Raw genomic sequence first — 12906 nt, 5'->3', positions numbered from 1 at the left:
AACTGGTTTGCAATCGGCTTAAATGTTGAATGTTTCGTGTGGCCAAGAGAGTCTCCTCGGCCGAGTGGGTCTGTCTTTGTTTGGGTCACGTTTTGCTTGCTAGAACCTCAACGGACTGGGATTCTGTTCTGTTGTGCCTTCGTCCAATTGTTTTATGTAAATTATAGGGTTTTCTTTTGATGCTTTTCCCTGCTTTCTTTTGGCTTTTTCTCCCATCCCCAGTTGTGGCTTCGACTTCCGTTTGACTTCTTTAAGTTTACGAGTATTTGGGCTTAATTTATGTTGAAATCGGTTGCAATTCGTGTTGCACAATCAATTGGAGAACCCCCACAATCCCCTCACAGTCCTCCGTCTCCGCCTGCGACGAAGTGGAAGTCGTTGAAGTGCAAACAGACAGAGTCACCGCAGAGTCATGCCACAGTTGGCTGCCTCTCCCCTGCCCTGCTGCCTACTGCATGAGCCCCTAATTTACATTGCCAACTCTTGGAGCAACTCAGTGGCTCGGTGACTCGACTCTTGGCCTGGCTCTTGCCTCCTTACCGCTTGCCGCTTGCCTCTGTGCTACCATGCCTCTTTGCCTCATTGACTCAATGACTGACTTGAGCGATTGCAGCAAGCGTTGCACGATTGTGTCTGCTGGCGTTGCGGCTCGCCTTAATTCGGCAGTCTGCTGCTTATAGTGTGTCAGTCGGTGCCGAGACCCAGTCCCAACCACAGCCGCACAGCCACAGAGAGCTGCAGAGCTGCAGATACAGCCCCAACGCACCACGCGCGTTGCATTCATAATTGGATTTTCAATTTTCCATATCGATTCGCGGTCTGAGTGTCCGCCTTCCGCCTCTTTGCGATTCCCAGCGACAGCAACAGACCCGGACACCCATGGAGGCCGAGTTCCAGAAGATCAAGCTGCGGCCGGTGCCAAAGGTGAAGCGACGCGCCCCACAGCCGCCACCAGCGAGCCTCAAGCTGAAGCCACAGACAAATGTGCGAAAAGTACCTCGAAAGTCCAAGTCCGTCCCCTCTGCCACTGCCGTTCCACTGCAAAACCAGAAACAGAAGCCAACTTTCGCTCTCTCTGCAGCAGCAGCCGCAGCAGCTGAGTGGGGAAAAAAAGTGAAAACCAGAATGGAAATCACCAGGGGAAAGGGAAACCAAATTAGCCCCTCAATTGGGAGAGCCTTTTCCCTTTCTGATGATCGATTGCTAATCAATTTCCTCACCATTTCCCTCTCGTTTTTACAGACTTCAGCCACCACAAAGACAACCACGCTCACGACTCCCGCCAAGCTGTATGGCAAGGATCTGAGCGAGTACGATGATGTGGATGTGGAGAGCCTGCTGGCCCAGCTCTCCCCTGAAGAGATCACCATACTGGCCAAAGAAGTGGATCCTGATGTGAGAATCCTACTGCAGATGCCAGGGCTATCCTTTCTGATATCCACTTTCCCTTTTAGGACAACTTCCTGCCGCCTGATCAGCGCTGCAGCTACGAGTGCACCAAGGATGCCACCGGTCCGCTCAATCGCAAGCAGCTGATCGAGCACATCAACAAGCAGGCCATCGAGACGCCCGACGAGCCGGAGTTCGAGCCGTATGTCCAGGGTAAGGTGCGTGGCAAGAAGTGGGTGCCACCACCGAGGGACGCCCGCGAGATCGAGGCCGAGGAACAGATTGCCATTGACATGGGCGACGAGTATGAGCACGCGCTGAACGACGCCACGCAGGAGGAGATCATCGATCTGGCCGCCATCCTGGGCTTCCACTCGATGATGAACCAGGACCAGTACCACGCCTCGCTGCTCAACAAGGGCCAGCCCGTGGGCATGGGCTGGGACGGCATCACAAAGTCCACGCAGCAGAAGCTCTTCCCCATGGACCCGCCCAACGGCACCGACGTGGAGGAGTCGATCAAGCGCGTCAAGGACGACGACTCCAAGCTGGTTGACTTGAACTTGAACAACATAAAGGTTTACATAAAGACTCTCTTTCGTGCAGTGAACTGTGAAGGCTAACCTAACCGTCTCTCCATTCGATTCGAATCTCTGCAGAACATCTCGGACGAGAAGCTCGAACAACTCTTCGCCGCACTGCCTCAGAACGAACATCTGGAAGTCCTCTCGCTGACAAACGTCGGCCTGACCGACAAGACAGCTCTCCTGCTCGCGGAGGCGATCGAGAAGAGCAAAACCCTGAGAGTATTAAACGTCGAGACCAACTTCATCAGTCCGCCCGTGATTGTGAAGCTGGTGCAAGCCCTGCTCAAGTGCCACACCATCGAGGAGTTCAGGGCTTCCAATCAGGTAAGTTTCCGCAGTGTTACCTTTGACTCAACTTTGACCTTTTCTTCTGTTCGATCTCGCTCAGCGATCTGCGGTGCTGGGCAACAAGATCGAGATGGAGATCACCGATCTGGTGGAGAAGAACCCCTCGCTGCTGCGACTCGGCTTGCATCTGGAGTTCAACGATGCTCGCCACCGCGTGGCCGCTCACCTCCAGCGCAACATCGACAGAAGTAAGTTGTCCCCCCCAACTCGGATTCCCCGGATTCCGCAGCAGGAATTCGCAACAGGATTATTCCCCAGGCACCACCAGTCATCGTTGGTTCTTGCAGTGATCGCGGTTCCACTCGATAGGATTCGATTCTCTCCTTCCCCAAGAAAACCCCTGCAAATATTAGGTATTTTATTGATTGAGTTGCCTCACGTTCGCGCGTTTAGGTGAATTGCAACAAGGTACGTTAGCGTCCAACACCATCACTGCAACAGCTTGTACATCAGCATCAGAGTCATCGCTAGCATCATCCAGCACCCATCCAGATCAAGTCATCGACATCTCACCCTCGAAGGCCAAGAGCCTGGCTGCCTTTGAGCAGTTCGTCACGGCCCGCACCTGGAGCACTACTAATCCCAGAGTCGGTTCTGATCATCTTTCACCATCAGGGCGCCTAGTGCGCAATCTCCAGGCATCATCATCGACCGCAGCAGCAGCAGTTGCTGGTGGAAGGGCTGACCACGAGAAGGAAATCTAAAAGGGAGAATGTCAGCAGTTTGGTAACCCATCCATCCCATGGCCACAATCGCCTGCAATGTTGTGCCGTTGTCCCTTCTCTGTCTCTTCTTAAACTCCATCTCTCTGTATCTCTCTCTTATGTGCTGGTAACCAGGTAAAACTGTTTTGGCCTGCTCATCTGCCTCATCAGAAACATTTTCGTTCCACTCGTTCCAGTCGTTAACATCGTGATCCATTCTCACACAACGTTTCATCCTGCCTTCGTTGCGTTCGTTCTCGTTATCTTTTCACGTTATCGTTCTCCACCTCTCGTTATCGTTATCGTTCGCTCACTCCATCGATATATCGATGCCCTGTGGCCAGGTGTTCTATCCTCATAAGATATATATATACATATATAAGTCGGGTGATTATCGTACATTTTAAGAGTCGGAATATGTCATTCTTCCAAGTCCTACGTCCCACGTTCCACGTCCGTTCCCATGCTAACACATCTGCCTACGCTACCCCTAGTGTTTAGCTAGTGTATCCTCCGGTCGAGGATCGGATCCACACTCCTCCTCTGTGTATTATTTCCCCTTGTTCTCTCTGGCCCTCTCTTTGTAATTACCATTAGATTGAACAATTTGTTTGCCAAAGCGAAGACCATTAACCAATTATCTGTAATTATCTGTATCTGTCGTAAATTGCGACAAACTCTATCCCCCGTGAAACCCACTCGAAAAAAAACACTCCTCTGCCGCGTCCACTGCAGTCTTCCGCGTCCAGAAGCTCAAACCCCAGCTGCCGAAGCTGATATTGCCCGGCAACATGGAGATCGAGCGCGAGATCCGCTATCCGATCTCGGCAACGCCCACGCCGTCGCCCTCACCATCGCCGCAGCCGCCGCCGGACTACGATGTGGAGGTCGATCCCGACAACATGGTCATCCGTGGCGGCGGCGGTGGCGATGCCTTCGATCCGGAATTCGACCCGGACAACATGGTGGTGCCCGGCAGTCGTTCCGTCACGCCCAACTACGATGACGAGGGCGTCTATCAAGCGCACACGTGAGTGAGAAGCAGCAGCAGCACCCTGCCCTGCAGCACCGCACACAGACCACCAGAATGTTTGGAGAGAATCCACAGAAACCACAAGAATATCCATATCCTATATGTACAGACACAGTCATTCGATCCAATACAATCCCTTTGTGTATCTCGCCTCATTGGTTAACCCTTGATGTTGTTGTCGTTGATGTTGATGTTGCCGCCGCCTGAAAGAAACTTTCCATCCCCCCACCGAACACACACTCTGGATACGATCCGATACTTGCAGACCAAGAATATGTACATACCACACAATACTACGATCGATTCCTGATTCCTCAGTCCTGAGTTGATATCTTCGTTGTCGGCCTTCGCTCCATCCAGCGATCGATAGCGATAGTCCCGTGTATATAATCCAGCCACGATCCATTCGATCCATACGATTCGTGCCACTAACCCCGCCAGCCGCCCCACTCATCGCAGCGGCCACTGCCTCAGCCTCAGTCACACCCATGCACACACACACCAATTACACCACAAAACAGCACTCTATTTTGTATCTATGTATCTTGTATCTTTTATATGTGTATCCCCACCAGTCCCCTCTTCAATCCGAAGAGTACAGAATTCAGTATCCCAGACAGTCAGCAGCCACTCCTCGAATTCTCTCTCTCTCTCTCTATGTCTTTGTTCAAGCCATTTTTGGTGTCCTGTTTAAGCCTTATTTGTTCATGTGTTTCTTCCTCTCTCTCTCCCCCTCTGTTTCTCTCTCTCTTTTTCTGTTTACAGTAAGAAAAGATCTTGAGTTGCGACTGCAGTTCAGATTTTTCAATAATCTGCATAGAAAATCGACAAGAATTCAATAGGAGATCAGCATCCAAAGCAACCAAAGCAATCAAACTAAAACTACACCTAAACCATTTTTAAAGCGTTTTGTAATCTAAATATAAAGAAAGAAAGAAAGAAAGAAAAGAAGAAAGAAAATTAAGGAAAGGAAAGGAAATGAAGAAGAGCCCCCCTAAAATAACAACGAAAGAACGTGTATAAAATAATATAAAAGGAAGGATATAGTCCAAGTCGAACCATATCTATATATTATCTAGAGAGACTCTTACTAAGCAAAAACAAATGAAAAGCAAAGCAAAGAAAACGAAAGTGAAATATCATTATATATTATATACTCGTATAGAGTACTACCTAAAAATACATACTATACCGTATCGCGTAGATGTTTGTTTGAAGATATGTTTGAGGTCGAGTCGCGAGGCCTCCTCTAATCCCAGCAGAAATCGTTTAGGCGATCCACATTTGTACGTGTTACGTGTGTAATTTTCTCTAATGCTTAACAAAGGTATCTATGAACACGAATTGCTCTCTACTCTGCCTCTGCCTCCGCTCTGCTCCTCTAATCAAAAATGCACTTACAAGTGCTCCCAGCCCACCAGCATCCTATACCCATCTCAGAATGGCTTCTTCTGCATATCCATCAACTAGCAAAAGCCCCCATAAAAGGGCATTTTACTGAATGTTCGCATAACCCCAGGAGACCGTTGAAGAACGGATCTAAACTAAACCCGAATTGAAGGATATGCCCAAGCAAAGAGCAGTCAAAGTCCATATCCAAATTTCTTACTAACCATTGGATTGCTAAATCATAAGAGTAACCAAAGAAAAACCTCCCTCAGCAAGTTTATTATCCTTAGCCTTTGTACTTACTTCCACCGATCACAGACATTAAGCATCCCCAAAAACCACTATCGTTGATGTTGCATGATTCCGATGATTCTGCTTTATTTATATACTGTTTTTGCACGATAACACCTTCCCTTCCCTTCCCAAACCATTTGCATATATGTACATACGCATGTTAAACACAATCCACAAACCACCACACATCCGACAGCTGCGGTCCACGGAGCAGCTCTCTCTAATGATGTTCTCTTCGTATAGGAATTAAACTGCGATGTATGATCTAAGTGAATCCCCCACCACCATAAGAACCAAAGAGACGAACCACCCGCTTAACAATCAAATTACTCAAAGTAGAGACCAGAATAGAATGTTTGACACTATTTCATAATTCAATAAGAAGCAGCAGCAGCATCATCCTCATGGAGAAGAACAGAAAAGAACAGATGAGCCATTGTCTTGATTTCCGTGTATCCTTCGGCGAACAGTTGGTACCCTCCTTCTTCTGTTTAAGTACTTTGATGTTGTTGCCGCAGCTCCCAACCTAGTATACGATTACTAACCCAAAAAATGCCCAGACTAAACTATAAGCTTCCAGCAAAAACCCAGACTAAACCTGAGGAGAAGCCAACGATCCTCTCTCTTTTTTGTGAAGAGAGAGGCCCTCCTATGCTGAACTAAAACTGAAACATGAATGTTGTACCCGCTCGTTCCTTTGATTTGATAATTGTTTGATTGACTGATTGATTGTTTGAAATTTGAACTAACATTGTTGAATCTCTCTCTTGAGATCTCACTCTTAGTTGTCACCACTTGACTAATGCCAATCTGTATTTGTTTCTTTTCTTTCTTTGTGCCCCGCCAAACCACAACCTCGACACGCACCTACTCTCTATCTTTCTATGTTTGCAGTACGCGTGAAACGCCTGAATCAGCGTAAATAAAAAGACAACACAAAGAGCAGCAACCAACCACCAACAAGCAACCAGCAACACGATGCCACATGAAACCAACAACAACACAACAATCAGGCAGAAAGCAATCTCTATGTGTGTGTTGTGTGTCTTTGTTTGTCCAACTTCTGATTACCACCATATTCTGATTAACCAACCAACAACCAACAATCCGTACAACAGCAACCAACACAACCACACCACCAGCTACAAGAACAAGCATTACATTGGCAAGCGAGCCGAAGAACAATGCCACACATGTCGAAGTTCAATCTAAAAATCCCCACCAAAACCACCCAAACCCCGAACCAAACCAACCAACCGCCAACCAGCTGTGAACTAACACCGAAGAATGATGTGTGACCTGTGCAGTACGTAAAGTATCTTTTCATTTGTTAGATTCCGTTTAAAGAACTAAGATAACCTACTAAGTGCAATGTAAGAATTTAGAGAGCAGATATATACAATGATAATGACTATATGAATAGTAAGCGTAGGACAAGATAGCATATGCAATATCTATGAAATAGACAGAAACGACTAAGTGAAACTAATGCTCAGACACTTAAACTAAGTTAAATATAGGTATCAAGAATATGTTAATTTTAGTGGTAAAGAATATGGTAGATACGGGTATGTGTAACGTTTATGTCAGATTATCATTATGGGCCAGGCAGTTAATTAAGTGGTTAACTGTTGGCAGTAAAAGTCGTTATGATATACATATGTACTATATTATTAATATATTTGATTCCCTAAGATAGATCTAAGCACAATAAGATACCACTTATGCTGAAGCGGTGACCCCATCACTGGACTGGCGTTAATTTTAACGCTTTATCGCGGAGATGCTCCAAAAATAAACCCCAACTGGGTTAGCAAATATTTATGCGGATACAGAATTTGATTAGCGTCTGGTAGGTTAGCCTTAAGTCAACAACGGCAAATGTATCTGTGCAAACACTGCCACCGGCACTGGGGTGTTCTGAACTGATGTGCGTCATGCCCTGTCTTGTGCCAAGTATCTTTCTATCCCTAAGCATAGAATTAACCACTCTTTTGCTAACAGTCGGCAAGCTCTATGGAATACCCTACTAATCCAATCGTTCGTGTGTTTTGCAGTTGGACGTCAGCGTCGCATGGGGCACCTGAGCAGGAACTACACCATTGGCATGTGGCAATAGGAGGCAGTAGCTGGAATCCAACGGACACTGGAACACACAGATGCCACTCTACTACATACATATGCAATCGTGCAATAGTCTAAACATAATGTTCCCAAAATTATTGTTGTTCTTACGAGGTGTTCCGAGGTGGTGCCCTGTTCATCCCTGTTCAATGTTTGTTGCGTTCTTCAGATTGATTTCGGTTCGAGTTTGTTTGTGTTCGGTTCACATGCATATGCATAATCATTTGTTTGTTACTTTTGTTGGGCGAATGTTGATGTCACACATAGATACACACACACAAACACACACATGTGGAGATAGACAGCAGTCGAGTAGTGGAGTGTGGACTCTAAAGAAATTCTTTCCTTAAGCAATTGCTCTTGACGTTTACGCTGCAGCCTCACACACACACGCCCTCTGCGCAGATCATTTTCTTTATTTTATTTTATTATATTTTATTATACAATCTGTCCTTTTATACGGCATTACCAACCGTTTGCGGGATAATGCCACACGATTTTTAGTTTTAGTCGCACTATTGAGGAATATCTTCATGGATGCACGCAGTACACACACATACACATAATACCTATATACACTACTATATATATATGATACATATATAGCCATGGTCTCTGAAACAATTACTGCTATGCTATTGAATTATGAAATTGCTTAAACATAAATTTAACTTATTGTTAAACACACAATACAAAACAAAAGAAACACTACAATACAAAGGAAATACAAACGATTGTATAATGTAATGATATATCGTACTTTATATGACATAATGCAATGCTTTTAAAATACAATTTTTAAAAATCATGTAAAAAAAACATTAAAATTAAATATAAAAAAAAATACAAAAATTTAAAAAATGTATACCTACCTTTTGTTTGTCATCGTCCTACAGGACCTTAAACACAGCGAAACCAAAAATCGTCAGATGTCAAAATGGGGTAACGACATATTTCCGGGCGACATATCTGCTGCCATACATTTTTCAGCAGAAGATATGTCGTTTCTGAAACGTTTCCAAACTCCAGTAACTCGCTATGCCGGTCCCATAAGGAACCATTTCGGAATCTACCGCCCAGACTATACACTTTCAAATTGTGTGCTTTCCTTCTGTTCTGTTCATATCTACGAGTCGCTACCGATAAGAAGACTGACTGCCTAAGGTACAGGCAATTTTCTTCCAGAAGACTACACATATATGTACATATGTACATTACTGATGAAATACACCTTTCGCAGTCGCCCAGTAACCCCTCACTTTCGATTATTATCCGGGGTATGTATCAGGCCAAGAAAACATATCACTCTAATCACAGATTAACAACTGTGAAGATAAATATTTACCCGATCAATATCGAGAGCACATTTGGCGTTCAGTTGATTAATGGAAAAATTTAGATCAATGGGGACAGTTGTGCCAGTTGGACAGCCCGAGAATTCCACTGCAAACAAAGGTACGGAACGAAATGGTCGGCTAATAGAAGGGGGATGTGGCCGGGACTGGGAGTGGGGCTGGTCATTGTCAAGATCGCTACTGTGTAGAGTTTGGCGTGTTTATGGTGGCGCTGTGGAGATAACTGAAAGATACAACCTGTATCCCGCTCCCACACACGCACGCGCCGGTCGGTGGGCAAACAGCCTCCGGCGATAAGAGCGCGTGACGCAGCCGGGCAGCATCAGGTTGAGTCCGCATGTCCAAGGGGCTTCATCAGATCAGTTGGCCCGTGCGCATATTCGAGATCACAGGCCCAGTCCACAATGTCCACGCTGGAGAACGAGGTAACGTTTCGCAAGCAGGCGGAGGTGAGCCAGAGCCTGGAGGCGCAGTTTGATAGCTCTTCGACGGACTTCATTCTGATCACCGACCACCGCACCTCCAAGTCCAAGAGCATCGAGCAGCTGGAGGCCTCCAAGCAGGATGAGTCATCCCCCTCTTGCTGTTCGCGCTACGTCCGCAGCATCTTCCGGAAGAAGACCCTGAAGAAGCGCCTGCCCTTCCTAACCTGGCTGCCCCGCTACAACAGGCGCGACTGCATCGGTGATCTTCTCGCTGGCTTAACCGTGGGGCTTACGGTCATTCCCCAGGGTTTGGCCTACTCTGGTGTCGTCGGTCTTCCCCCAGAGGTGAGTCGCAAAAGAAGGCTACTGATTACCTAATTAAGATATCGTCGGAAGGTTGCTATCCGAGCTCGTTAGCAAGTTCTGGGCTAAAAGTGAGAAGTTTTTAATCGTTTAGATCCGAAGATAATTTGAAGATTATGGATCGAGTTGGTTAGCAACTTCGGGTTTGATCGAGCAGTCCGAAAGTATCAGGGAAGTGCTAGGGCTCGAAGATCACAATTTTATGCTCGAACACAACGGTAGAAGCATCAGACCGAAGAACATGCATATCATTCTTAAAGCACATGCATTCCACATCCGAATTAACAAAACTCTTCTACGCAGTATGGACTCTACGGATCCTTCATGGGCTGCTTCGTGTACGTACTGCTGGGCACGTGTAAGGACAGCACCATTGGGAGCACGGCAGTTGCTTCCCTCATGACCTTCCAGTTCGCGCAGGGGTCTTGGCAGCGCTCCGTGCTGCTGACATTCCTCACGGGCATCATAGAGATTTTCATGGCTATCTTCAAGCTCGGTTGCCTAGTGGAGTTTGTGTCGGGGCCGGTGAGTGCGGGATTCACCAGCGCCGTCGCCCTAATCGTGTCCACCTCGCAGATGCGATCGATGCTGGGGGTGAAGAGCGATGGCGACTCCTTTCTGGAGACCTGGATCAGCATGTTCAAGGACATTGAAAACATCCGGGTGGCGGACACGTGCCTGGGCTTCGGGTGCCTCTTCCTGCTGCTGGCGATGCGCAGCCTTGGCAGAATCACCATTGGCCCCAAGGACGAGTCCCGCAGAAATGGATTCCAGAGAGTTTTCAACCATGTGATCAAGTTCTTGGCCACCTCCCGCAACGCCTCGATCGTGATCATCTTTACGCTGATAACGATGCATCTGGACGCCAAGGGAACTAATCCCTTCCGCCTCACGGGCCACATTCCGAAGGGCATGCCAACCCCCTCGCTGCCGCCCTTCTCCATCGAAGCACAGCCAGGAAATGCCACGGCAGGCATCCCGCCCGTACCTGGCCAGAACTTTCTGGAGATGGTGCAGAGCATGGGATACGGCCTGCTGATCGTACCAATTATGGCCCTGCTCGAAACGATGTCCGTCTGTAAGGCCTTCGCCAAGGGAAAGCAGATTGACATTACCCAGGAGATGCTAGCCTGTGGCGTAGGCAACATTGCCACGTCCGTCTTCTCCGGCTATCGCTGCAACGGTGGACTGGCTCGCTCCGCTGTAAATAATGCCAGCGGCTGCCGCACGAACATGTCCAATCTTTACATCGGCATCATTGTGGTGCTTGCTCTCAACTTCCTCACCGAGTACTTTGCATTGATTCCAAAGGCGGTGCTGGCTGCGATCATCATCTCGGCAGTTATTTTCCAGGTCCAGTACCAGGTTGTCACGCCAATGTGGCGCAGCAAGCGTGAGTCCCAGTCTTGCTCCAATCCCCTGCGATCTGACCATTCCTCTCACAATTGCAGGCTCCGATTTAGTGCCTGGGATCCTGGCCTTCGTCACCTGCCTGGTGCTGCCTCTGGAGATCGGCATCATGGTTGCCATTGGCGTGAATCTGCTCTTCATCCTGTACTACGCGGCTCGTCCCAAGGTGACGCTGGAGCAGCTCGAGACGCAGCAGGGTATACGCTTCGTAAAGATCACACCCGATCGCTGTCTCATCTTCCCCTCTGTGGAATTTGTCCGTAACATGGTTCTCAAGTCGGGCAGCAAGTCCACCCTCCCGGTAGTCATCGACTGCACCTACATCTACGCCGCTGACTTCACTGCCGCCAAGGTAATCTCGTCCATGGTGGACGACTTCCGACTGCGCCGCCAGAAGATCATCTTCTTCAACCTCAAGCCCAGCGTGGTCAGCATATTCGAGGGCCTAAATACTCGTCTCGTGCTTTGCTACAACACTCACGCCCTAAACCAGGAGCTCCGGCCCGAAGAAGATCTCTCTCGCTCTGTGGACTCCTTGGAACGCGTGGAGGCGGGCCCCGGCACCAGCGAGTGCGTGAGCATGGCCAGCACCCTCTCCTTGGCCAAGAGTTAGTCATTTTTTTGATTTGAATAAAGTTAGTTACATGTACATAATTAATTGAATACTTTTTATCTGTTGTGTCCTACCTGTATATTTATAAATATACATAAATGTAAATACACATATTTATGTATATTATACATACATAAGTATGTCAGTGCGATATGTGACGACAATAAATGGAACCTAAACACGAAAGTTTTCTGGCGGCGAGCTTTTTTATATCGATGTATATAAGTCTGTTACTTAACATTAACAAACCGTTAACAGCAGCGACAGCGCCAGCGCAGCTTTGGACATGTCGAGACATGATGAAATTATACAAGGTCCCGTCCCTCTCTTTCGGATAATTTCGTCATGTGTCGAGAGACATGTTCTAACATGCATTTTTATTCTGCTTACATTCACTGCACAAAATAGACACAAGAAAAGTAATATTTTTCTAAAATGTAGGAAAGTGTAGCCCACACCATCAGCTATTAAAACAGGTTGTGGCTAAACGTTCAGCAAACCCATTTTCAATGGGCGGCGAGCTTTTTTTATGTCGATGTAAGTCTGTTACTTAACATTATTTTAGATAACATTAGGCAACCGTTAACAGCAGCGACAGCGCCAGCGCAGCTTTTGACATGTCGATACATGATGACATTATGCGAGGTGGCCCCGTCCCTCTCTTTCGGATAACTTCGTCATGCGTCCAGAGGCATGTTCGAACATGCATTTTTGTGCTATTTACAAAATAGACACTTGTAGACTTGTTTGGATTACCAAATTTTTAGCAGTGTGCTTGACTTTGTACCTAGCATTAAATCTGCGAAAGATTAAATGACCCTTTTCAAAATCAATTGAAATGCGCGAAAACTAAATCATTTTCCATTAAAGTT

At 47.0% G+C, this 12906-nt stretch overlaps 2 protein-coding genes across 16 annotated transcripts in view; both read left to right on the top strand.

Annotated features, from left to right (window-relative positions):
• LOC111066680 (tropomodulin) overlaps nt 1–8647 on the top strand; it is a 47739-nt gene extending 39092 nt beyond the window's left edge. For 5 of the 15 annotated variants that reach the window (XM_022355469.2, XM_022355468.2, XM_022355476.2 and 2 more), the window contains 7 exons: nt 1243–1395; nt 1455–1967; nt 2049–2300; nt 2365–2512; nt 3764–4058; nt 4827–5388; nt 6639–6667. In XM_022355469.2, coding sequence (XP_022211161.1) covers nt 1243–1395; nt 1455–1967; nt 2049–2300; nt 2365–2512; nt 3764–4058; nt 4827–4842 — 1377 coding nt within the window. In that variant the 3' untranslated portion in view covers nt 4843–5388; nt 6639–6667. Of the gene's footprint in view, nt 1–864; nt 985–1242; nt 1396–1454; nt 1968–2048; nt 2301–2364; nt 2513–3763; nt 4059–4826; nt 5389–5987; nt 6218–6638; nt 7051–7801 lie in introns of those variants that run through there. The other 10 variants (XM_041591725.1, XM_041591726.1, XM_022355473.2 and 7 more) reach the window with 10 other exon arrangements.
• Nucleotides 8648–9535: 888 nt separating this feature from the next.
• Nucleotides 9536–12076, top strand: LOC111066679 (sodium-independent sulfate anion transporter). The gene is made up of 3 exons (XM_022355467.2): nt 9536–9993; nt 10315–11404; nt 11463–12076. Exons 1-3 carry the CDS (start codon nt 9628–9630, stop codon nt 12032–12034), a joined length of 2028 nt encoding a protein of 675 aa, XP_022211159.2. The 5' UTR covers nt 9536–9627; the 3' UTR covers nt 12035–12076.
• Nucleotides 12077–12906: the final 830 nt, after the last annotated feature.

This window comes from Drosophila obscura, unplaced genomic scaffold, assembly GCF_018151105.1.
Source record: "Drosophila obscura isolate BZ-5 IFL unplaced genomic scaffold, ASM1815110v1 contig_150, whole genome shotgun sequence".
NCBI classification, from domain to species: domain Eukaryota; kingdom Metazoa; phylum Arthropoda; class Insecta; order Diptera; family Drosophilidae; genus Drosophila; species Drosophila obscura.
Note: the sequence above shows the minus strand (reverse complement) of the source record. Positions and strands in the feature narration are given on the sequence as shown.

Coding starts and splice junctions, on each gene's coding strand:
- LOC111066679 (XM_022355467.2), top strand. CDS start 9,628: ATGTCCACGCTGGAGAACGAGGTAACGTTTCGCAAGCAGGCGGAGGTG. Junction 9,994..10,314: donor TCGTCGGTCTTCCCCCAGAG/GTGAGTCGCAAA, acceptor TCTTCTACGCAG/TATGGACTCTACGGATCCTT. Junction 11,405..11,462: donor GCCAATGTGGCGCAGCAAGC/GTGAGTCCCAGT, acceptor TCACAATTGCAG/GCTCCGATTTAGTGCCTGGG.